Source organism: Carcharodon carcharias, chromosome 7 (genome assembly GCF_017639515.1).
Source record: "Carcharodon carcharias isolate sCarCar2 chromosome 7, sCarCar2.pri, whole genome shotgun sequence".
In the NCBI taxonomy this organism is placed as follows: domain Eukaryota; kingdom Metazoa; phylum Chordata; class Chondrichthyes; order Lamniformes; family Lamnidae; genus Carcharodon; species Carcharodon carcharias.
In genome coordinates, this window is record NC_054473.1 from 16,278,272 (window position 1) to 16,303,447 (window position 25,176).

Here is a 25,176-nt window from a genome sequence, read left to right on the forward strand (position 1 = left end):
GGCGGGGACGCGTCACTTCCGGCGGAAGATGGCGGAGCCTGAGCTGCTCTTGGATTCCAACATCAGGCTCTGGGTGGTGTTGCCCATCGTCTTCATCACTTTCTTTGTGGGTCTGATCCGGCATTACATCTCCATTCTCCTGCAGAGCGACAAGAAGCTCACGGAGGAGCAGGTTTCCGACAGGTAGGCAAATTACTTTCGACGGTTAAAAAGGACCTGCCCCCCCATCTCCATGGAGACCATCTTCTTTCCCAGAACCTCTGGAGTGATTGTCAGAAATAATTCATGTTTAACTGTGTTTCAGGTTTTGCAGCGCTAATTCTTCCCTGTGAACTGGTCTGAATGTTCCAATGATTGAAGTTTTTAAATTATTTACATCGTGTTTAATTTGCCCTCTCTCATTTCTGTCATTTAAATATCACAAATATTATATTATATACTTTTACATATATTTCATGAGAGATGTTGAAATCAAGAGAGAGCCTGGGCCATAGGCCACCTCCATGAAGATCCTGATCCTCAATAATTGAAGCCCAGTTTATTCCAGATTGATTTTTGCCTGAGAGGCAAATGGGGGACAGTTTAAGGGGGAGGGGGAGGGGGAGGTGCTGTATAGAAAAGAGTAGCTCTACACAGTGAGTACAGTGGAAGGGTGAAGGTTAGCCTGCATCTGAGATGAACTTTTGAGTGTATGACAAGCTTTGGTGACAGAGGTAAACTAGAGTTGAGAGTGACTGGAGTTGTAAAGTTCCTTCTGCTGACCCTCCACTTGTAAGATACCTTATAGCCATATAAATTTTGTGATCGCGTTGTGTGAGCAGCACTTGTTGTTTGTGCTCCACATTAAATTGTGTGCGTGGAATTTTTTTTTTAAATGATGACCTAATTTTTCAAGAATCGGTCACAGTTTTAATCCACACATACATTTAGTACTTAATTTACTGGTGTAATTTACATTCTGAATGAAATAAATTGACAACTTGTGGCCCAAGATTTCTAGTGGCATAAAGCCTTTGTTTTTTGTACTTTCTTACCCTAAGGTCTGAAATTCTTTTAGATCCTTTTAATGTCTAAATGCAGTTGTATATTGAGTTTAATTTTGTCCTTGAACTGTGGTATATAACCTTAATGAGTGATAACTTGTGTTATGACTGATTTAACCACAAAATCTGCGGTGTTTCTCTGCATCACACTCATTATCATTTTAGAGACATTTTCTTTCTTTTGAGACATTTTCTACTCAGAAAATGGACCATTCTCTTAGTTGGAAGGGACAACACCCACTGTAACCAATTGGAAGATTCACTGGGACTGATGTATTCTCCAGTTGAATTAATGATTAATACCACCCAATTTCTTAGGCAGTCGAGCCCAGCTTCCACTCAGTCCTGTATTGTATTGAGGAGGTGTGGCTATTATTCTGAGTCACCTGGCAATCGTGTTTGGCAGCACAGGTGTTTGCTAGCCCAGTGTCATTGGCTGCAATAGTAATATATCTTAATTATCAAAATTCTTGTCCAACATATATTGACAGCTTGTTTAGAAAGTGTCAAATACACAATCTTTGTGCACATGTATTGAATGCAAGTTTACCACAATACGCACAAGTTTTCTGTTATTTCATAAAAGGAGTTTTCCTATATCTTTTAAAATTAGGCTTACCTAAATCTTTGTTTAGAAAAGGGATCTGCAGAAGTATGACAAGTGTTATATTTTCACTTGTCTCGCTTCTACTACCTGTCTAACTGTGGTGTACCCCAGTACTCCCATTACCTAATGTATCTTTTGTTACTCCCCCTGCTAGAATGCTTGGTGTGAAACCAAGCTTTTGTCTTCAGGGCAAGCTTATGGCCTTTTAACCTGGACATTCTTTGTTTTACCTATTGTGAGGCATGCTGCTTGCTCTCCCTGACCAGCCACTTGAACTCCTTTATTCTCCTCTCCCACTGTCTATCCCATTCACTGTGCTTCTTAGCTCTCCTTTCTCCATCTAAGTTTAGACTCCACTGGACTTGACTGCTCACAAACCCAACTTTCAGTCAACTTTTTTCTTTTACTCCACTCAATCGGGTCCTGTATTCCCTTTTGTCCTTTGACCATGGTGGCATGTGACATACATTTGTAGATCTTATCTTGCCAAATCTCCATGTGGCTTTTGCACTTTTTCCTCACTTAAATGTATTCCCTGTGACAAAAACAGAATTAGCTGGAAAAACTCAGCAGGTCTGGCAGCATTGGCGGAGAAGAAAAGAGTTGACGTTTCGAGTCCTCATGACCCTTCCACAGAACTGAGTGAATATAAGGAGAGGAGTGAAATATAAACTGGTTTAAGGTTTTGGTGGGGGGGGTTGTATCCCCCGTGATTCTCATTGTCTATCACTGATCCTCAAACTCACCAGTTTCTTTTGTCCCAAAATTTCGTCAATCAGCCCACCCTTTTGAAGCTCCTCATCTAAATCTGTATTTGAGATCACTCTACTCCATATCATCTTATCATAGTCCACTCATGTCCAGTTTCACCTAACTTGTAATTCTACAATCATTGTATCATTTCTTTCAAGACTCACATTTCCATGCCTACCTCTAACCTTTGCATTGTCTTTTGCCCCTAGAAAAATATTCATCTGTACCATTACCACTGCTCTGTCACTTGCATTGACATTGACACCTCCGTCAAACGGCATACTCACTCAGCAATCGCTTTGCCTTTACCTTTAATTCCTTTACCATCTACTAGATCTTTGCAGTCACCATCCCACCACTCCTTGTTACCTGTACATGGGATGAGCAATCTTAACTGTCTATTGTCATATCTAGTTTGCCATTGCTAATAAAGTTTTTTTGTCCCTCACTGTACAGTGGCAGCAGTGTGTTTCATCTACAAGATGCACTGCAGCAACTCACCACAAGTCCTTTGACAGCACCTTCCAAACCCGTGACCTCTACTGCCTAGAAAGACAAGAGCAGCAGATGAATGAGAATGCCACCACTTGCAAGTTCCCCTTCAAGCCACACACCATCCTGACTTGGAAATATATCGCCGTTCCTTCACTGTCGTTGGGTCAAAATCCTGGAACTCCTTCCCTAACAGCACTGTGGGTGTATCTACACCACATGGACTGCAGCAATTCAAGAAGGCGGCCCACCACCACATTCTGAAGGACAATTAGGAATGGACAATAAAAATGCTGGAGTCGCCAGTGATGCCCATGTCCTGTGCAGAGAATAATTTAAAAAACTAAATCCATTGCTCCATAGTACTCTGGGAGGGAAAATAATAACCTTGCTGATCTTTCAGGAATCACTGGAGTCAGGGAGGGTCCCAGAGGACTGGAAAATCACTAATGTAACCCCCCTGTTTAAGAAGGGAGTGAGGTAAAAGATGGGAAATTACAGGTCGATTAGCCTGACCTCGGTTGTTGGTAAGATTTTAGAGTCCATTATTAAGGATGAGATTTCAGAATACTTGGAAGTGCATGGTAAAATCGGGCAAAATCAGCATGGTTTCATCAACGGGAGGTCATGCCTGACGAATCTGTTAGAATTCTTTGAGGAGGTAACGAGTAGGTTAGACAAAGGAGAGCCAATGGATGTTATCTACTGGGACTTCCAGAAAGCCTTTGACAAGGTGCCGCACAGGCTGCTCAGTAAGATAAGAGCCCATGGCATTAGAGGCAAGATACTAGCATGGATAGAAGATTGGCTGTCTGGCAGGAGGCAGAGTGGGGATAAGGGGGTCCTTCTCAGGATGGCGGCCGATGACTAGTGGAGTTCCGCAGAGGTCAGTGCTGGGACCACAACTTTTCACTTTATACGTTAATGATCTAGATGAAGGAACTGAAGGCATCCTGGCTAAGTTTGCAGATGATACAAAGATAGGTGGAGAGACAGCTGGTGTTGAGGAGGCGGGGAGGCTGCAGAAGGATTTGGACAGGTTAAGAGAATGGGCAAAGAAGTGGCAGATGGAATACAACGTGGGCAAGTGTGAGGTCATGCACTTTGGTAGGAAGAATAGAGGCATAGACTATTTTCTAAATGGGGAGAGAATTCAGAAATCTGGAGTGCAAAGGGACTTGGGAGTCCTAGTCCAGGATTTTCTTAAGGTTAACTTGCAGGTTATTATAAAAGCAGGGATGTGTTGCTGAGGCTTTATAAGGCTCTGATCAGACCACATTTAGAATATTGTGAGCAATTTTGGGCCCCGTATCTCAGGAAGGATGTGCTGGCCCTGGAGAGGGTCCAGAGGAGGTTCACAAGAACGATCCCAGGAATGAAAGGCTTAACATATGAGGAATGTTTGAGGACTCTGGGTCTATACTCGATGGAGTTTAGAAGGATGAGGGGGGATCTGATTGAAACTTACAGAATATTGAAAGGCCCGGATAGAGTGGACGTGGGGAAGATGTTTCCATTAGTAGGAGAAACTAAGACCCAAGGGCACAGCCTCAGGAAAGGGAAGACATTTTAGAACAGAGATGAGAAGAAACTTCTTTAGCCAGAGAGTGGTGAATCTATGGAATTCATTGCCACAGAAAGCTGTGGAGGCCAGGTCATTGAGTGTATTTAAGACAGTGATGGATGGGTTCTTGATAGGTAAGGGGATCAAAGGTTATGGGGAGAAGGCGGGAGAATGGGGTTGAGAAACTTGTCAGCCATGATTGAATGGCGGAGTAGACTCGATGGGCCGAATGGCCTAATTTCTGCTCCTATGTCTTATGGTCTGCCACTGATGATTTCCACAGACCTTCCTCCCCTGCGGGGAGGGGTCCTGGTGTCCTTCCTCCATCTTTGCTGATGATTCTAGATGTGAGGGACTCATATCTATTTCTAAAATAGGTTGCATCCACTACCATCTCCCCTTTCGGCTTTACCCCAAAACCAGGTCCAGTCACCCCTACCCCTGCAATTTTTCTGTTTTCTTCTCCACCAACTGTTGTTGGACTCTTTGCCCATGAAGCTCACCCTGCTATCCAGGCTTGTCTTATCTCTATACTTTGGGCATTATTAACTTTTCCCTCGCTTCAGCTGTTGCTCTCACCCTTTTTAAAACCAACCCCTCCCCTTCAGAGAAATTTCTTGCAAGCCACCATCTTACCTCTAACTATCCCTTTCTTCCAATGATCTTTAAGTTGTTGTGGTATCCAACTCTGCATTTGCCATCACTTGAACATTTCAGCATTGTCCAAGGTTTTCATCCTCAGTGCTTCCACAAACTCGATTCACACTATTTGATTAATTTCCAGCAACACATTCCAATTTGCACCTTTCATTCCTCTGATTTAAGATTACTACTACTGGAAGCTGATTTTTCAGCTATAATGGTCCTTTCCTTTGAGACTTTCTTCTCAAATTGCTTTGCCTTGTTACCTCTGTGCGCGCGCGCGCATCTACAGAACTCTCTTTAAATTTGGGTTGTCAATAGGATCTCAACATTAGTCAAAATACTTTACCGCTGCCTTGGTCTGATATTGAACTGTTCCAAAAAACAGCTGTTGGTTTCTGTGAGAGGTTCAGATCACCTTCTATTTTGTGCAGCCGTTTCATGAGCACTCTGGCCTTGCTTATGACATCTGTATTAAACTGATGGAAAGACATCTGTACTGTGACTCCGTACAAAGGTTACATTGGAGAAAAACTTGTACTTAGTGTCTTGTGTATTTCAAAGCACTGCATAATTAATTAATTACTCCAAGGTGCAGTGACTGCTATGTCAGCAGATGCAGCAGTTATTTTGAGAACAGTAAGTCCCACAAACAACAATGATATGAATGATTATTTGATCTGTCTGATTTTGTCCACCGGGGCAACTTCCTACTTCTCTTGTGATATTACCATGAGATTTTTAATATCAGTCAGATTAAAACATTCAGACCCTTTCATGTGACCTCTGAAGAATCAGATCACTTTGGCACTTTCACCTCAGTACATAGCTGGACCTTGATTTGATTTTGTTCAAAGTAATTTGTGTTTTTCTTTTCCATAATTGGGATTTAACATAGTGGTATTCAGTCCCCAACACTGACTATTTAATGGCCTGATTGCATCTGTGGTAATGTTATAGATACTTGTATTTGCTTTATTGCCACATAAGAGACTTCTTTCTTAATTTTCATAACATGGGCAAAGCATTCAGCCTTGGTGGAAGCCCAAAACTGGTGGTATCAGATCAGCTTGAGTCAACAGAAAGGAAAATTGTATGAGGTGTGTAACGGGCAACCAATTCGGTGCTTCTCTTGTCAGTGTTGAAAGTGCTGACCGTGGTATTGAAGGGGATATAGCTACGTTAAAAGAAAAGGTGGGTGTGCAGACAAAGAGCAGGGATAAGGTGGGTGTGATTTGATTGGTAGGATGGGACAATAGTGTGATCCATGTATTTGTACTGGGGCTTGTGCTTTTTGTTTAGACAAACAAGATTGAGTTTTACACATAGAAATTAGACATTGAATATAAAAACATGGCAGTGATGTTGAATTTGTAGAAGCGATTCAATAGGTTAAATTTTTAATATTGTGTGCATTCCTGACTACTCGATTAATAAAAGGTTTGGAATGGATTTGGCAGTGATGCATTAGGATTGTACAGGGAATTAACGGTTGCAATTATGTAAAGAGACTTGTAAAACTGGAATTTTTTTACTGCAGCAGAGGGTATTAATGAGAGTTTTCAAAATTAAAGGTTTTGAGGGTTAAGTATAAAAGATTGGCTGTGAGCAGCAAAAGAATGGCATTTGCAGTTAGCTTGGAGAAGCTGGGATTGCACTCCTTTGTGCAGAGGAGATTTAGGTGAGATTTGATAGATGTGTATAAGATTATGACAAGTTTAGATATGGTAGACAAAGAAAATCTGTTCCCATTAGCTGATGGAACAAGGGCTAAAGGGCACAGATTTAAGGCTTGGGCAAGAGATACAGGGGGGTTATGAGAAAAAGTTGTTTTTTAATGCAGCAAGTGTTAATGAACTGGAATTGCTGCTGACAAGGGTGGGGAAGTGGAGATCAATGATTTCAAAAGGTAATTGGATGGGTACTTGAGGGAAATAAACTTGCAAGCCTATGGGGAAAATGCAGGGGAATGGGACTGACTGGATTGCTCTACAAAGAATCAGCATGGCTTGCCCATCCCCAAACTGTTCCCCATAATATGGTGTACAGGTAAGGTATTAGCCAGCCTGCCTACTCTTAGACCTACTGGCCAACTAATGACCAGTAAAGGGCCTGTTTCCACTCCTGCCACAATAATACCATGAGGCTGGGAAGGCAGAACGAAAGAGATCAGCCCAATACTTCGTAGTCTCAGGTGAAAAGGAAGGAGGATACCTCTTTTGCATTAAGCCAAATTATTAAACACGCTCAGCTAGATAGAGAGCCAAAAGCAAAACACTGCAGTTCAATGAAAGCTCACAGACCTGAAACATTAACTGTTTCTCTCTCACAGTTGCCGCCAGACCTGCTGGGTATTTCTAGCACTTTCTGTTCTTACTCAGTCAGTTTGGGCAAAAGGTACTGCAGGTGCTGAAAATCTGGGGCGTAAGGAGAGAGAAAAATGGTGGAAACATGATTTTATCACCATCTGTGGAGAAAAGGGATAAATTCATCTTTCAGGTCTTCTGGTGGTAATTACTTCCGGAGAGAGTGAGCATTTGCTTTCTTTTCAAGAGCCAATGAGGATAGTGCTCTGGTTTATTTTCTTGTTTTTTTTTTAAAATAAGTTAACTTAATAGTCAAAGCTTGAAACGAGATTCGATGTTGAAGTGCTACTGCAATTCATTGAAGAAAATCCTGTGGAGGCTTAGGATAATTCCGGATGAGATGCATCCATGGATATTGAAGGAAGTGAGAGTGGAAATTGCAGGGGCACTGGTCATAATCTTTCGGTCTTCCCTAGACTCAGGGGAGGTGCCAGAGGACTAGAGAATTTTAAACATTACGCTCTTTTTCAAGAAAAGATTAGGATAAGCCCAGCAATTACAGACCAGTCAGTTTAACTTCAGTAGTGGAAAGCTTCGAGAAACAATTATTCAGGTTAGAATTAATAGTTACATGGAAGAATGTGGATTGATTAGGAAAAGCCAGCATGGATTTCTTAAGCGAAAACCATGTTTAACTTACTTGTTGGAGTTTTTTGAAGTGGTGACAGATGAGGGTAATGCTGTTGATATGGTCTACATGGACTTCCATAAGGAATTTGATACAGTGCCGCACTGTGAGAAAAGTTGTAGCTCATGGAATAAAAGGAACGGTAGCAACGTGGACACAAAATTGGCTGAGTATTAGGAAACAGTGAGCAATGGTTAATGGATATTTTTCAGGCTGGAGGAAGTCTGTAGTGGACTTCCACTGGGGCTGGTATTGGGACCCTTGCTTTTCCTGGTATATATTAATGATCTAGATCTTGGTGTGTAGGGAGCAGTTTCAAAGTCCATTAGCCATGATACAGAATTTGGAAGTATTGTGAACTGTAAGGAGGACAGTGTAGAACTTCAAAAGGAGAGATGGAGTGGGCAGATAGATGGCAGATGAAGTTCAATGGAGAAGTGTGAGGTGATTCATTTTGGCATGAAGAACAATATAAAATAAGAGATACAGCTCTAAAGGGTGTTCAGGAGCAGCAGGACCTGTGTGTATATGTACAAAAGTCATTAAAGGTGGCAGGGCAGGTAGAGAGAGCATTTAATAAAGCATAAAGTATCCTGGGCTTTATTAATAGGGGGATAGAGTACAAGAGCAAAGAGGTTATGCTGAACTTGTATAGGATACTGTTTGGACCTCAGCTGGAGTATTGTGTACAGTTCTGGGTGCCACACCTTAGGAAGGATATGAACATATTGGAGAGTGCAGAAGAGACTTACAAAAATCCAGGGATGAGAAACTTCAGTTAAGAAGATAGATTGGAAAAGTTGGGGCTGCTCTCCTTGGAGAGGAGAAGGCTAAGAGGAGATTTAACAGAGGGTGCTCAAAATCATGAGGGGACTGGACAGAGTAAATAGGGGGAAACTGTTCCCACTCATAAAAGGATCAAGAACGACAGGGCACAGATTTAAAGTGATCTGCAAAAGAAGCAAATGTGATGTGAGAAAAAGCTTCTTCACACAGCGAGTGGTTCAGGTCTAGAATGCACTGCCTGGAAGTGTAGTGGAGGCAGCTTCAATGGAGACATTCAAGAGGGCATTGGATGATTATTTAAATAGAAACAATGCGCAGGGCTACAGGGAAAAGGCAGGAGAATGGCACTGAGTCATAATGCTCTTTTGAAGAGCTGGTGTGGACATGATGGGCCAAATGGCCTCCTGCAGTGTAACAATTCTGTGATTCCATCAGTAAGGCTGTAAGATGTAGTGCAAAAGTAGCACAGAATAACCAAGGGATGGAGCCTGTGCCAACTGAGAAGAATTAGTATTGCAGTACAAGAAAGTTAATAGGCTGTATAGCTGATTTGATCATGGAAATTAACTCCACTCTTGTAGCAAGCCTATTGGTCTCTTGATCCATGATATGTCCTCCAAAACCAATCTCTGTAATTTCTTTTTATACACACCATTATTTTCTAGTGTGTACCCTTTGCCTGCTGCAGTCACATCTAATGCTGTCATCAAATTGCTTTGCTTTTTTTTAAAAAAAGAGAAATAACTTTTGAAATACATTAGTAATTAACTGAAATACTGTGCTGACACTCCTGTGCGTTAAGTCCATGACGTTTTGGAAGAAGGTTACCAAATTGGTGCAAATGTTGATATTTTAACCTATCTGGCAAAGCTTCAATTCCCTTACATTTAATGTGTAGCCTATTAAAATATAATTTATTTGTTTTCTTTTTGCAGTCAAGTTCTGATCAGAAGTAGGATTCTGAGAGAAAATGGCAGATATATTCCAAAACAGGTAACTCTTAACTGCTCCCCTTGGTCCAAAAAGTAATTTTTCAGCCCTTGGACATGAAGATTAATGCTCAACTAATGTGTGATTTTTGAGTCATTTAGTTCATTGTTAAGTTGAGGGGCACAAAGCACATGACAGACTGTTGACTTAACCTACCTGATTTTATTTTATGAATCATGTATATTCTGCTGTGTGGAGGGTGGGCATCTGGCTTATTCCTCCCAAGTTCTTGATCCATTACTAGGAGGAGAATTAGAGGGGCCCAATATAACTGCTTCGGTTTTTCAGATGCTATTCTGAAATTTATAGTGGCATTGTCATCTGTAATATCCTCTGAATATAGTGATTTGTGCTGAGATATGGTTCTGCACTCCAGTAACTCGCCTAAGTTGTCATTCTTAATATGGATATTGAACATTGACAGGCTGTTTGACTGCAGCTAAGCATCATATTGTTCCCACTAGACATCCAAACATATGAACTTGCAGCAGAGGTAAAAAGTTGCCCATTAGGAGCAAGAACTCTCGTCATTCTCATCTCAATGAGCTGAGGCCCATTGTGGACATATACTAACCCAGCGAGGATTCTTGGCATTTTTTAATATAATGGCTGCAGCATGCAAAGAGCCTTTTGAAAAGATCAAAGCCAAACCTCATGTCCATACGAGCACATCCTCAACAGGGAGGTGGTGGCATAGTGGCATTCTCACTGGAGTAGTATTTCAGACACCCAGGGTAATGCTGTGGGGACCTGGGTTCAAATCCAACCATTTCAATAAAAGTCTTCTGATGTCCGCAAAACCATTGCGATTATTGTAAAAACCCATCTGGTTCACTAATGTTGACCTACATGTGACTCCAGACACACAGCAACATTGTTGACATTTAACTGCCCTTGTTCAGAGGGCATTTAGGGATGGGCAATAAATGCTGGCCTAGCCTGTGATGCCCATATCCCATGAATGAATAAAAAAGGGGGCTGTACTGACTGAATAACAAGCAAAGCCACAAAAACTAGAGACTCACTTGTGCTTCCTGCCTGGTAAGGCGTGTGGGTGACCTGGTCATTCTTTCTGACAAGCACTGAGCTTTGGTTGGCCACTGGAAGATGCTCAAAATGTGTTATGGGTACCCTGCGTGTTCACATTCCCCCAAAACTGGATAAGCACCTTTGTGGAGTCTTTCCCGAATAGCTCAGGTGAAATTGGGAACTTGGCCAATTGATTTTTAAAAAAAGTTTTGCTTTCCATAGTGCCAGATCTAGATCAAAGCCAGATGTCTTGATATTGTCTTAAAGTTTTTATGTAGATTGGATTTATTCTGTGTATTTCTAACTAACAATGTTTTTCTTTTCTCTTGTATTTAAATTCTAAATTCTATTCATTTTGATCTGGTTCCCTATTTGTAATATTCCAGTCCTTCCTAACACGGAAATATTATTTCAACAACCCAGATGATGGATTTTTCAAGAAGACCAAAAGAAAAGTCGTTCCACCCTCTCCCATGACTGGTAATGTGTCTGTCTCCTCTTATAGGTTGTGTAGAGGATATATAGTCTCCTTCACATGAGGTCCAAACTGAGGTGAACTTAAAAGATCCTGTGGAACTGTTTGAAAAAGAGCAGTGGTGTCCTCCTGGTACTTCAACCGACATCACCAAACAATAAACAAAAACAGAATTACCTGGAAAAACTCAGCAGGTCTGGCAGCATCGGCGGAGAAGAAAAGAGTTGACGTTTCGAGTCCTCATGACCCTTCAACAGAACAGAAAACCAAACAATAGATTCTTTGGCCATTTATCTCATTTCAGTTTGTGGAACCTTGATGCAAGTAGATTAGCTCCTAGATAACAATGATGACTGCACTTGAGATCCAGTGATTATAAAGTGCTTTGGAGTATCCCAAGGCATTATATAACTGCAAGCTCTTACTAACGATGTACATGCAAAAAATAGCCGTGGATTATTTGGTTGAAGAATCTGAAAGCATTTTAAGTCAAGTTGTCAGGTTGTCATGCCTTCTAATCTACGTCCTTTTGAAACTTGCAGTGGTATTGCAGCGCACATTTCCATCATTCCATTGCCCTTTGGAGATGATCTGTATCTCACCAGTTTGTGGTGATGATGCATCGGGACTTTTACCTAAATCATGCTGATTTTTTTTTTACCTATAGGAGTGAGAAAAAACCTGAATTTTTGGGCAGCAGGTCCATGTGCATTTTGAAAGATTTTGAATGCAGATGCGATTCTTTCAAGAAGGCTACACCTAATGTATTCAACCTATATTTTTCTCTTCAGATGCTGATGGACCTACTTTATATTTCCAACATTTCCTGTCTTTGTTAAACCCCGATTCATAAAGTCACAAGAGAGGAATTCCACAGTGATATACCGTGTAGAGTTCTGTGTAAGATTTCTTTTCCTGGGCAGTCTGCCATCAAGTTACAGAACTAAAAATGTAAAATGTGCAGTTGTAAGAGACTGATAATTATACGTGTATCCAAATGGTCAAACATAACACTTACAGAAAGTAATCTCTTGGCACATTAGTTGTTAGTTGGGAATATGCGCAGGAAATTTATTTTCAATCTGCACCTTTCAGCTGCAAGATGAAGTTGTTGCCTTCAGGTATAATGACTGCAGAGAAAGAATCTCTATGATTTGTGAACAAACATTTGTTTTAGCAGGGAGTGATGGAGGTCCCTCCCATCTTCTCCAGATGTGCAGTGTTCTTCTGTTGGCAGGGGGAAAATACAAGACCTGTTTGTTTGTTTTCAGTAGCATATTACAACTGATAAAAATGTGGACTCTTAATGGGGGAGATTGCAGCATGTTATGTACTATCACATTGTAATAAAGACTTTTTTAAAAATTGCATTTGTATAGCACCATTCATGGACTCCAGATGTCACAATGGGCTTTACAGCCAACGAAGTACTTTTGAAGTGTAGTCACAGCTGAAATGTAGGAAACGCAGCAACCAATTTGTGCACAGCAAGGTCCCACAAACTGTAGTGTGATAATGACCAGATCATTTGTTTTGAGCGATGCTGATTGTCAGATAAATATTGGTCAGGACACAGGAATAACTCCCCTGCTCCTATTCAAAATGGTGCTGTGGAATCTTTTGAGCCCTCTTGAGAGAGCAGATGAGGCCTTAGTTTAATGTCTCATGTGAAAGACTGTAGAATTCCTTCAGTACTGCACTGGAATATCAGCCAAGATTTTTATGTTGAAGTCTTGATGTGAAATTGTAGAATGTTGATTCATACCCATTGTTTTCTCCATTTTAGCTGGTCTGTTGAAAGAGATGGAGAAATAAAAAGTTAATGTAGGATATGTTTGTTCTCTTTCTTCAGCTCCCACCCTCAGCTGCCAGAAATTACAAAATCTGAGTATGAATTAACCCAGTATGATTATATGCACCTCCAGGTAACTGGTTGAAATTAGGAAAATACCTGAGAACATTTATCTGCTTCTTTCAACCAAAGACTGGTGCATCAGATAGGAATTTAAAATCTGGCTTGCTTTCTTTTCCTATTTTTGTATCATAAGGGAAAGCAATTTGCTGCTTAACATGGGTGACTTGTTGATTTAAGGTCGCAGCATGGCTAATAAATAGGATAGAAATGGTGCCTAAGCAAGACTTCTTGCAATGCTTATGATAAAGATGAGACTGAAACCTAGTGACTTTCCAATTTCATATTTTCAGACCCCACTATGGTGATGGATATGATGAAAGGCAATGTGACTAATGTACTTCCCATGATCCTCATTGGTGGCTGGATTAACTGGACCTTCTCTGGTTTTGTTACCAGTAAGTAATACACTGTAGAAGAGTGGAAGCTGAAACTAATTGTTTAAAAAAACTGTATGTAAACTGATTTTTATGTTTTGGACATCAACTGCATGTAGGTGACCTCTTTTACTAATGTTACTAAGAAAATCTCCTCCATCTGAGCATTGGGAAGACAAGCTATAAAATTCCATTCCTTTGTAATGACTGCATCACTTGACCCAGCAAACGTGCAATCACTACGACCACTTATTTCAACTTCTATAATATTATCTGCCTATTGTTTAGACTCCAGCACTGAAATCCTTATCTATGTTTTTGTCGCCTCTGGACTTAATTTCTGTAATGTGTTTGCTGGTGTTCCATCTCCACCCTCCATAAACTCATAACTGATCCTAAACTCAACTTGCCTGTGCCTTATCCCACACAAAGTCCTACTTACCCCATCACCTTCATCCTTGCTCACTTACATTAAGTGAGACAGTGGTGTAGTGGTTATGTCACTAGACTAGTAATCCAGGGGCCCAGGCAAATTCTCTGAGAATATGGGTTCAAATCCCACCACGGAGCTGGTGGAATTTAAATTTAATAAATCTGCAATTGAAAAGCTATGAAACTATCATCAGTTGTTCACAACTGTCCTTTAGAGAAGGAAATCGGCCATCCTTAGCTGGTCTGGCCCGCCTGTGACTCCAGACCCACAGCAACGCCATCTGAAATGTCTGAGCAAGCCATTCAGTTCGGTGGCAAATAGGGATGGGCAACAAATGCTATCCTTGCCAGCTACACCCAAATCACATGAAAGAATAAGGAAAAAGAACATTAGCACCCACTCTCCAGTGCATTAAATTTGAATGTCTTGAACTCATCTACAAATCGTACCGTGACTTCATCCTAAATCCCATTAACCCGCCTCCACTTTACCATCATGTATGCAAGTTTTTATTGTTCGTCAGTTTTAAAACTTTCAAAATATAATTTCTTATTCACTGCCTGCCAATGTAATTTTTGTCCCCTTGTTTTGAGCTCTATGTTCTGTGCACCCATTCCTTCACAAAAAGTGGAGTTATATGCCCTATTAATTTTGAGAATCTCCTAGTTTATGGGAGCTAGTAAAGGGACTACATTCACTATCCTTCTGATCGTCTTGACTTCAGTCTATATTTTTCCTATCCTGTCTGTTGAGTTGAAATTAATGCAGTTCTCCCAGCACTGATTTAATTCCATTGCACCGTCTTGGTGGCATTCATTTTATGATTTATTAATACAAAGGAAGTCTACAATTGTAGATAATGCTACAGACACAAATCTAGAGTGTCTAAATTTTAATCGTGTTCAAGAAATGGAAGGTGGAATGTTTTAGCAAATACTAAAAGCACTTTCTTTTCTCTTTAGCCAAAGTTCCATTTCCTTTGACACTGCGTTTTAAGCCTATGTTACAGCAGGGAATTGAGCTACTCTCTCTGGATGCTTCCTGGTATGTTGAAAAGTGCACATAAAGTCAAGAATCAGAAAAGGATATTCAGTCCATAAGCTTTACTGTATGTGCCTTTACTGCATATTACCAATGTGATGCACTGAAGGCCAACCAGCACATGTTTTTGCATAACAGGCTACTCTTTATTTTATCAATTAAATTTTTCTTGCCTGGCATGAAACAAGCTGCTTGTGTTGAATGACCTTGACACTTACAAAATCATTTTTTGCACCTTCAGGTGTTACTTTTAACAAGCCAGTAACACTATCACATTTAAGAAATGGAACCTTCTGGGGTAATCTAATTATCATACACCACATTAGTGGACCCAAAGGTAAATATTAAAATAGCTAGCCTATTGACTTTGAGTTTTGTCCTCATTTTCAAATCCTTCTGTGTCTCCCTGCACTTTATCTCAGCAATTTCCTCCAACTATGCATCTCCACATATACTACCTTCTCTGGCAAAGTATTAATCCTACTGCATCATCTGTAGACATTACTTCACCTGTGCCTTTAACTTCTACAATCCTCTCCCTTAATCCCTCTCTTTTGCACCTTGTTCTCTGCTTCTAGCCTTCTCTTGCTCAGTATTAACCTCTGTTGTTCCCTGTAAAGTACTAAAAATGCTTTGCTTGAATTTAGTGCTTTCAAAATATTATATTTTAAAGAGAAATAGAAGAGGAGGAGTCACAAATTTAAAGGGGCTAAAAAGAGTTTTTAAAAGCCTTTTAAAAATGGGGGGGCGGAGATTTGGGGACAGAGTAGCAAATCATCGAAAGGAATGGCATTAATGGTGAAACCAAGATTAAAAATAAACTAGCAAGAGGATAGTGCTTTAAAATGCTCCCTTTTCACAATAGATTGAACACATCAAAGGAGATCATAATTTTCCCTGAATGCTAGCCATTCGATTTATTCAGTACTATTTTAGACATCCATTAAAGCAGAGTGGCTGCAAGTCAGAGTCATAAACTGTTGAGACTCCAGTCTACTGAAAATTCAGAAGGTCTATTGATTTTTAAATGGAAACTAGATCAATTGGGTCATTCAAGACTCCATTAAAATCCTCATGAGTTTTATATTAAAGATTCCGAAATCTATCTCTTCAATTCCACTTTTAGACTCTTCTGCCTTCTAGTCCTTTTCTTTGATTACTCAGTGTTCATCTATGTGAGAAGTGCTATGTAATTGTAAACTGATATTTTTGATGTCGGCAGAATGTAAAAATTCAAATTATGGGTTGTCACCCACAGAGTATCATTGGGGCGAGGTTATTACTCTGCAGAAATGAATAGGCTCTCTTAGTGCACCTGTTATAATAGAATTCTAGTCCTTATACACAGTCTGGAAAGATAAAGGCTCAATATACTTGTTTTTCAATTGTCAAATATCATTAGCTTGCTCCAGTGTAGCAGTAAGTACACCAAAATGAATAGCTTCATGATCATACCAGGAATGTCATTGTCACTATGCCTGATTTCGGATATAGAACAGCCAACAGCTACTGCCCATTCCGAGCACAGTCTGCCCTGAGGTGAAGAATCTAGTGGATTTGAAAAAGAAAATAAACAGAAAGCATGAATGACATGTCATTTGATTTTGGCTGCATGTGTTTGATCAGGATTTTGCTGCTAAGTGGGGCACAATGCAGAAGCAGGTTATAAGGGGGAAAAATATATAATTGCGGATGCTTTGATAATCCTTGATCATTCAGCATCTTGACTGGAGGAGGATGTCTTTCGTAGCAAGATATAACATTGGGGATCGGTTAGCTCAGTTGACTGGACGGCTGGTTTGTGATGCAGAGTGACGCCAACAGCGGGATTCAGTTCCTGTACCAGCTGACATCATCCATGAAGGCCCTGCCTTCTCAACCTTGCCCTTCGCCTGAGGTGTGGTGACCCTGGGGTTAAAGTCACCACCAGTCATGGCTCTCTAATTAGAGCAGCCCATGGTCCTCTGGAACTACGGCAACTTTCACTTATACGGAGTTAAGAGTGGAGGAGTATTGTCATGTTTACTTCTAACATTTTTTTTTATTCCTTTCAAACTAATATTACATTGTTTTTTGTTTTTACTTAGGGTGAGTTCTGCATCGTGGTACTTCCTGAATGTGTTTGGGCTCAGAAGCATGTATTCCTTACTCCTGGGACAAGATAATGGTAAACATAATCGCTTAGTCATGATGTTTTGATGGGTACAAGTGTGTTGGGAGGGGTGTTGGGAGGGGTGGTGGTGGTGGAGGTGGCGGTGGCGGATGAGGACGAGGACAGGAAAGGTGAAGGAAAATAAGTGATCCGTTTTTCCCCACAAGGAAAGAAGCGTAAGCCTTGCTGATCCACACACGGTGACGGTCTGGAATGCACTGCCTAGGAGGGCGGTGGAGGCGAGTTGCCTCACATCCTTTTAAAAAGTACCTGGATGAGCACTTGACACGTCATAACATTCAAGGCTATGAGCCAAGTGCTGGTAAATGGGATTAGGTAGGTCATCGAAATGGCATTGGTAAAGAAAGCAACTCGTCAATACAATGTTGTGATTGGTGAATCCATAAAAAAAATGTTTTATCTGGGTGAGGAAGAAGGGGGAAGAGTCTGAAATTAAGCATGCATAATTTATTGTCTTTGCTTTATTAGAGGAATTTGATCTGAAAAGATTTTCTGTCGCATCTTGTACTGTGTTTTAAAGACTATCCTGAGAGACCCATCCATCCCTCCAGACTGTAACACTGGGAATAGATAATCAAAAATTACAGCTGGGTTTGATTGCGCTGTGGGCACCAACACAACTTGAATTCTAAAAGGCTTATAACTGACATCTTTGACTCTTATCAGAACCCCTAAGTTGTGTTGTCTAGTAATGTATCACAATCTAGCTGTTGTCCTTTAGTCAAGCAATGGCATCATTTGAAGAAAAGCATTGATTCTCCCATTGTCTTAACTAACATTCCTCCTTCAACCAACACCATCAAAAACAAATTAACTGGTCATTCATTCAGTTGCTGTTCCTAGGATCTTGCTGTATCTATTCAGGTACCATGTTTTTTTGCATAAATCACTCTGCTTCAAAGAGGTTCATTAGGAATATGAAAAGATCTAAATGCAAGCTTTTTCTTTTTATTTTGAATAAATACATGATGCAGTACTCATATAGTTATGAAGCTGTGCACCAGGCGATTATGGAATTATTTTCCATGTTCTCTGGTAGTCTCTGAAAAACGGGATTCTCTAATGTGTTTTGCCAACATCTTATGGAAACTGAATCTGGCAGGTGTTCCCTAGTTTCAGTGCACATTCAGCAAGGCTTGTACCAAAACATTTCAAAGTGAGAAGGAAGAGAAAGATGTATAGTTGTTGGTATTTTATTTCAAAAAAGTCAGTAATCCTTTGCATATATTTGTTTTAAAAAAAAATTGAAAGCAAGCACAGAAGATAGAAGTTTGTATTTATACAGCATATCAACACATCTTTTAAAAATGTTCCAAAACCTTTCGCCTATAAGTAACTGCTTGGGTGTGTCATGCAGGCCAAACACAGTGACTGTTTTGTGCATAGTCAGGTCTCGCAAACTAAATCGCTAATGAATCTGTATTTGGTTGTTTGGATTAATGAGTTACTACTAGCCAAAATATCAAGTGAACTCTCTTCAAATAATAGCATGAATATCTCACCTAAAGGGCGTAAAAACAAAATGCTGGAAAAACTGAAGTCCAGCAGCATCTGTGGAGAGAGAAACAGAGTTCACGTTTCAAGTCCATATGACTCTTCTCTAGAGCACTGAAGTGTCATACGGACTTGAAACGTGAACTCTTTTTCTTTTTCTCTACACAGATGCTGCCAGACCTGCTGAGACTTTCCAGCATTTCCTGTTTTTATTTCAGATTTCCAGGAACTGTGGTATTTTGCTTTTTGCCCAAAGTGCAGTTGAGCATTGAAGATGCAGGTGTCCTAATGATGCTAATTATTTTTGTTGAAAACTTTATGGCATGAATAAGACTGAAAGGAAACTAAAATGCCTAGGTAGTCAAGGATGAGGTTATGCATGCTGAATTGCTAATCTCACGATAATTCCCTGACCTCTGCACAAGAAAAATACATATTATGCTGTATCAGTGGAGTGATTTGTTAACCTGAATATGTGGGAGGAAGAATTCGGAATCTGGAGTAGGTGATTCCACTTTGAATCTCTGTGGCATTTGTCCCAGAGGTTGAACTTCATAAGCTCAGAAGCTACAAAGTTCTATTTCCTACTGACACATATTTTGCCCACCCACCCACCCACCCCCCTACAAGAGGCAAACTGGATAATGGGGAATAATTACCAGTCTGTAATTGAATTAGGTGGTTAGATGGTATAAACAGCAGAAGCAGCCTCTGGTGTTTTGAATGACCCAATATTCAGCCTTTCCCCTTCCATGTTTTAGTTTGATCATAATTTTAACATTTGAGTGCAGTGAAAAACTACAGATAAAGATTCAAGGCATACTTGGAAATCTGCAGCTCCAGTGTTCCATCTCATCACCTAAAACATTTCAGTTTCTACACAACAGGACTTTTGACTAAAACCATGTAAGATATTCAGTACTTACATAGGGGAGTTGGTGTGGTGGCTTAACAGTACTGCCACTGGACTAGTAATCCAGAGGCCCAGGCTAATGCTCTGGGAATATGGGCTCAAATCCTGCTGGAAGAACTTACATTCAATTAATAAATCTGGAATATAAAGCTAGTCTCAGTAAGGGTAACCGTTAAACTATCATTCTTTGTTGTAAAGACGAATCTGGTCCACTAGCGTCTTTAGGAAGGGAAATCTGCTTTCTTTACTCGGTCTGGCCGACATGTGACTCCTGACTCACAGTAATGTGGTTGACTCTTGAACTGAACATTTCAGAGGGCAGTTAAGGGCAATTGGGGATGAGCAATAAATGCTGGCTTTGTCAACGTCATCTACATCCAATGAAAGAATAAAAAAGGTATTTGACACAAACTTAAACAAGTCAAAAATAAAATGCTGTTCCATTGTGTTGTTCTATTGAGAGATAATACTTCGAAATTAGGTTGAAATTAGAATTGAATTTCTTAATAGTTAAAAGTGCAGCAATTATTTGCTCAGATTGAATATCAATAAAAACTCAACTTTTGACCTTTTTGAGTTGGAATGAATATATACCCTGCTGATATAAATAGCTGTGTTATCTCCTGTTTTCAGGGTGAAGAAAGGAGTTAGTAATTTGATGCATGAGTCAAGCTGATGATTCTGTGCACTTAGTACATTTGGATATGATCTAAGTAAATCCTACAAAGATCATATTTAGTTCAGAACATCTGGAAACTTAATGTGATCTACTGCATGGGAGAACAGTACTCTGGCTGTAATGTCCAGCTGGAAGTGATGACGATGTTTTCTTTCTTCTTGTGCACCACCCCCCGGCGCCTCTTCCATGAGCCCAATTTGGAATGAAGAGGGGCAGGTAGATGCCCTGGCTACATGCCTTTTAATATTGCTCCTGTTGTGGCTTAGTTTTGACCTCTGAGTTTGCTGATCTAGGTTGGCAGCAGTTGTATTAATCAACATCAACAACTCTAAAGGAAAAATCAGGCAGGGTTCCATCTGGAAAGTATGTGGATATTGTGAGAACAAGATCATGATAAAATAGCCAGCATTTTGAAGTGCCAGTTTGTTACTGGCATACTCAAACAACCTAAATCAGTGGCTTGAAGGGATAAAATTGGAGGGAGGGGGTGGAGAAAGATAATTTGGTTTTATAACCAATGATTTTAACCATATCAATAAGAATATTATAAAATAGTGGCATAACTGTTAGCTGCAGAGTTGTAAATGTGTATTTGATAAATGATGAATTTCTAATCTTAAAATCTTTCACATTCTGGATGTGGAACATGAGATGGAAAGTTTGTGGCTGGGTCAACAAGCAATGGTGCCTTGCATCAACAGTTGGCATTAACAAATTATTCACCCTCCCATCTGGCAAGAAGTGATGGGTTGAGGGTTATGACCGATTGGCACCAGCAGGGAAAGTAATAAAGCAGCTTGTAAACTGTAGAACAGCAGTTTTATGTTTCTGTTCAACTGTTTCAACAACAAATTATTTGGAAGGGTGGACATACAACTTTGGGTTTGGGTGTAAGTCATTGTTGTTTAATGGTGTGTGTTAAAGACCAACAGTCTTTTCTATTTATACTCTGAATGTACTTGGGGATGTGGGTTGATAATTTAATAAGAATTTCTTTTATTTTTAAAGAGGGCTAATCTGTTTACTTACATAAATTACCAGTTTTAGAGAGCTTTTTGTTGCAAGAAATAATTTGACTTTGAAAGCATCTTATTTATTAAGGAGTTCACTGCACATTAAAAATACACCATATTTGTATAGAACAATTCGCTATATTTGTGTCCATGCCTCTGGAATGAATGGGGCAAAACTCAAACTTGCCCTTATCAGACCTTTTAAGTGGTTTAGTCTTTTTTTACACTTTGATATCGAATCCAATGAATTCAAATGATCCATTTTACCTCTTATTCTTTGTAGCTGCAGACCAGTCTCGCATTATGCAAGAACAGATGACAGGTGCTGCAATGGCAATGCCTCCTGATACAAATAAGGCTTTTAAGGTATGCTGTTTTACATATATTTTAATAATGTATTCTATACCATGGGAAATATCCCACAATTGACTCTTGATCAGTAATCCTGAGCTTAGTTCACTGCCACTTTGGTATTGGGTTGAATCTAGGAGGAGGAGATGGTGGTCCTTCACTGGAAAAATAACAAAATGTAAAATGTTAGTTTTTTTTGTTCAGAAGTGCTTTGTGCATAACTTTATTCTGATGTATCTAGCATTGAGCTGTGGCAGTGAATTGATTTGTTACCGGCATCAAATGGTATGTTCAGTCGTGGGAACTTTTAGAATGGGCTGAGGTGATCTCCTTCTGCAAAGATTGTCTTGGCAATCGTTTTGCATTTCCCGAGTGCACAAACATGTGTGCCCTATTAAGCCATAACCTTTGGAGAGATGATGGTACAAAATTGAAACTTCACTAGTTGTGACAAAAATGGTATGTGAATTATAGCATTTGTGGCAGGAAAGGAATAGAAGTTTTTGTAAGACAATGATTTCGGGCACAGGGCTTTCAGTAAGTAAAGCATTCTTCCTAGAACGTGCCTAAAATCTATTCTGTGGAGTTTGACACTCCCCAAAGTTGCAAGTTATCACTGAAGCAAAATTATTGGACTTGTTCTTTATCAATCGAAGCATAGATTACAAAAGTAGGAAGGTCATGTTGGAGTTGTATAGAACCTTGGTGAGGCCACAGCTGGAGTATTATGTGCAGTTCTGGTTGCCACATTATAGGAAGGATGTGACTGAACTGGAGAGGGTGCAGAGGAGATTCACCAGGATGTTGCCTGGGATGAAACATTTAAGTTATGAAGAGAGGTTGGATAGACTTGGGTTATTTTCGTTGGAGTAGAGAAGACTGAGGGGCGACCTGATCAAGATGTACAAGATTGAGGGGCATGGACAGGGTGGATAGGGAGCAGCTGTTCCCCATAGTTGAAGGGTCAGTCACAAGGGGACATAAGTTCAAGGTGAGGGGCAGGAAGTTTAGGGGGGATGTGAGGAAAAACTTTTTTACCCAGAGGGTGGTGATGGTCTGGAATGCGCTGCCTGGGAGAGTGAAGGCAGGTTGCCTCACATCCTTTAAAAAGTACCTGAATGAGCACTTGGCACTTCATAACATCCAAGCCTATGGGCCAAGTGCGGGTAAATGTGATTAGGTAGGTAGGTCAGGTGTTTCTCATGTGTCGGTGCAGACTTGATGGGCCGAAGGGCCTCTTTTGCACTGAGAGGTTCTGTGATCTCATGTTGAAATGCACCACATGGAGCCATCAAGACAGTTTCAGGAATGATCCCTAGTCTGTGCAAAGTTAGTTGTTCTCCGCCATGCTAACAGTTGGGGGAAGCTACATTTAACCTCCTGTTCCTGATTACCATCAAATTACTTTTGCTAAAAAGTGTGCATGGATGGGCAAGAAGCTTTGATGTTCTCTGTATTCAAGCAGCATGCCAGCATTAACTTGTACATGAAGGATGGCCAAAAGTAGTCTGTAGGCATTCGAGTGCACTAGTATGAATGAGCATTTTAAAGAGAGAATGGGGAAAACTGAAGAGTGAAGAAAGCTTGAACACAAGTTAGAATAAACTAGGCAATTAGCAATGCAAAGTTAAAGTGGGGGGGTGGGGGGGGTGGAATTAATACTCAATAATATGTGCCTCCTGTTTTTTTTTATCCTGTAGGCTGAATGGGAAGCTTTGGAAATCACAGATCATCAGTGGGCTTTAGAAGAAGTTGAAGAGGAACTCATGGCCAAGGACCTTAATTTTGAAGGGATGTTCAGCAAAGAAATTGAAACATCGATGTTCTGAAGCATCCTAATCGGTGGTCCCCAATCATAACCTCCTGCTACCTTAACTCGTGTTTGTAGTAAGAATAACATTTCTCCTGGAGTCTTAAAAATTTGTTTGAAAGCATTAGAAATGTTTGTTACGGCTTCAAGTTACACAAACCACTAATTTGATATTTTACTGTGACTTTGGAAGTTCAGTGTAAATCAGTATCTCGTATAGATACTAGACACGAATAAATTATGTTGTTCATTCCAGCACCATAAGAATTCACTCATTCATCCATAAAAGTGCAAGCTACTTAGAAGTCCATTGTGTCTATGACCAAATGTACTTTACTATTACATTATTTACTGTTAACATTATACTGTTCCCATCTAGTTCAATGTTTCTTTTGGATAACACCTGTTGCAGTATGTTCTATTAAGTTAATCCTGCATTGGTCAAGAGTTCAGAAGTGAACTGTATGTTTTGTCTGTAGGCATCTATCAAGTTGTTATTTTCCTTCTGTATTATTAATGCGATGGCAATGGGAGTAAATAGCTTAATTTGAGGTTAATTTCTTTGAATGATGTGTTGAATTCTTGCTTGATTTAGCGAAAAGTTACAAGTGTAGGTTACATAATACACGGTTGGGCTATCTCTGGTGGATAGGAACCTATTCTGTGTCCATCATAAACAGCCCCAATTAATCCAACATAATTGTTTTTACCTTAAATAAAAACCAGTTAAGATTTCTTCAAAGCTGATTTTCTTGGCCCTGCAGACTCTCAGGAACAGCAACTAGTGTCAAACTGATCCAAGCCACGCTTGCATAACCATTACCACCAGTGTAATTGTACATAATTTTTTGGCTTTTCTATTCATGTAATTTCATAAATTGGTAACCCATGCTTCCTGTCATCAGGCAAGGAAGGAAATCACTATTTGACCTTCAAATGTTGAAGTGCTACTTGAGGTTCCACAATACTATTATTTTATTTCATTATTTGTTTGAGAAATGTAAGCTTGCTGAAACTCTGGGCTGAATTTTACAGGCCACCTGCATGGCAGAAAGCAGGCAAGTGGACCTGTCAGTCTTAATGACTGGGTCCATCACTGCATACCATCTCAGTCTGCAGCACCAGCAATGGCACAATAGCCTCTGTTCCTGGTTGGTGTTGCCAATGGGCAGAGCTGCTGGTCTCCGATTGGCTGGCAGCTCTCAGGCAGGTGGATGCAAGTCCCGTCTCATACTAATTAATAGGCTGTCACCCAAAAAATCAAGCATGCCAAAGTGGAAGTGGGCCTCCCTCAACGTTTGTGCTGGGGGTTCACCCTCAGCATGTAATCAGCCTTCTGTTTCAGCCTTTCAAATCATCCTGTTTACTAACAACACAATTTGAAGTTCATTTATTTGGTATATGTATTTTTTCTGACACATGAAATCATCTATTTATGCTTGGGCTAGCTGGAGAGAAAACTGGCTGCTGCCCTCTCAATCTTCCATCTTACTGTAACCTTGTGCAGTTAAGTAAATAGATGAGCAATACATAACAGGTAAGTCCCAAGTTCAATGTCAATCGTTGTCATTAGCTGATCTCAGCCATGGCAATTGTTCTCAGCCT

General features: G+C 40.2%; 1 protein-coding gene across 1 annotated transcript; it reads left to right on the forward strand.

The window, feature by feature from the left end:
• Nucleotides 1–24,306, forward strand: emc3 (ER membrane protein complex subunit 3). The gene is made up of 8 exons (XM_041191308.1): nucleotides 1–183; nucleotides 9,817–9,874; nucleotides 11,287–11,380; nucleotides 13,581–13,685; nucleotides 15,060–15,141; nucleotides 17,226–17,305; nucleotides 21,694–21,776; nucleotides 23,462–24,306. Exons 1-8 carry the CDS (start codon nucleotides 29–31, stop codon nucleotides 23,588–23,590), a joined length of 786 nt encoding a protein of 261 aa, XP_041047242.1. The 5' UTR covers nucleotides 1–28; the 3' UTR covers nucleotides 23,591–24,306.
• The last annotated feature ends 870 nt before the right edge of the window (nucleotides 24,307–25,176 follow it).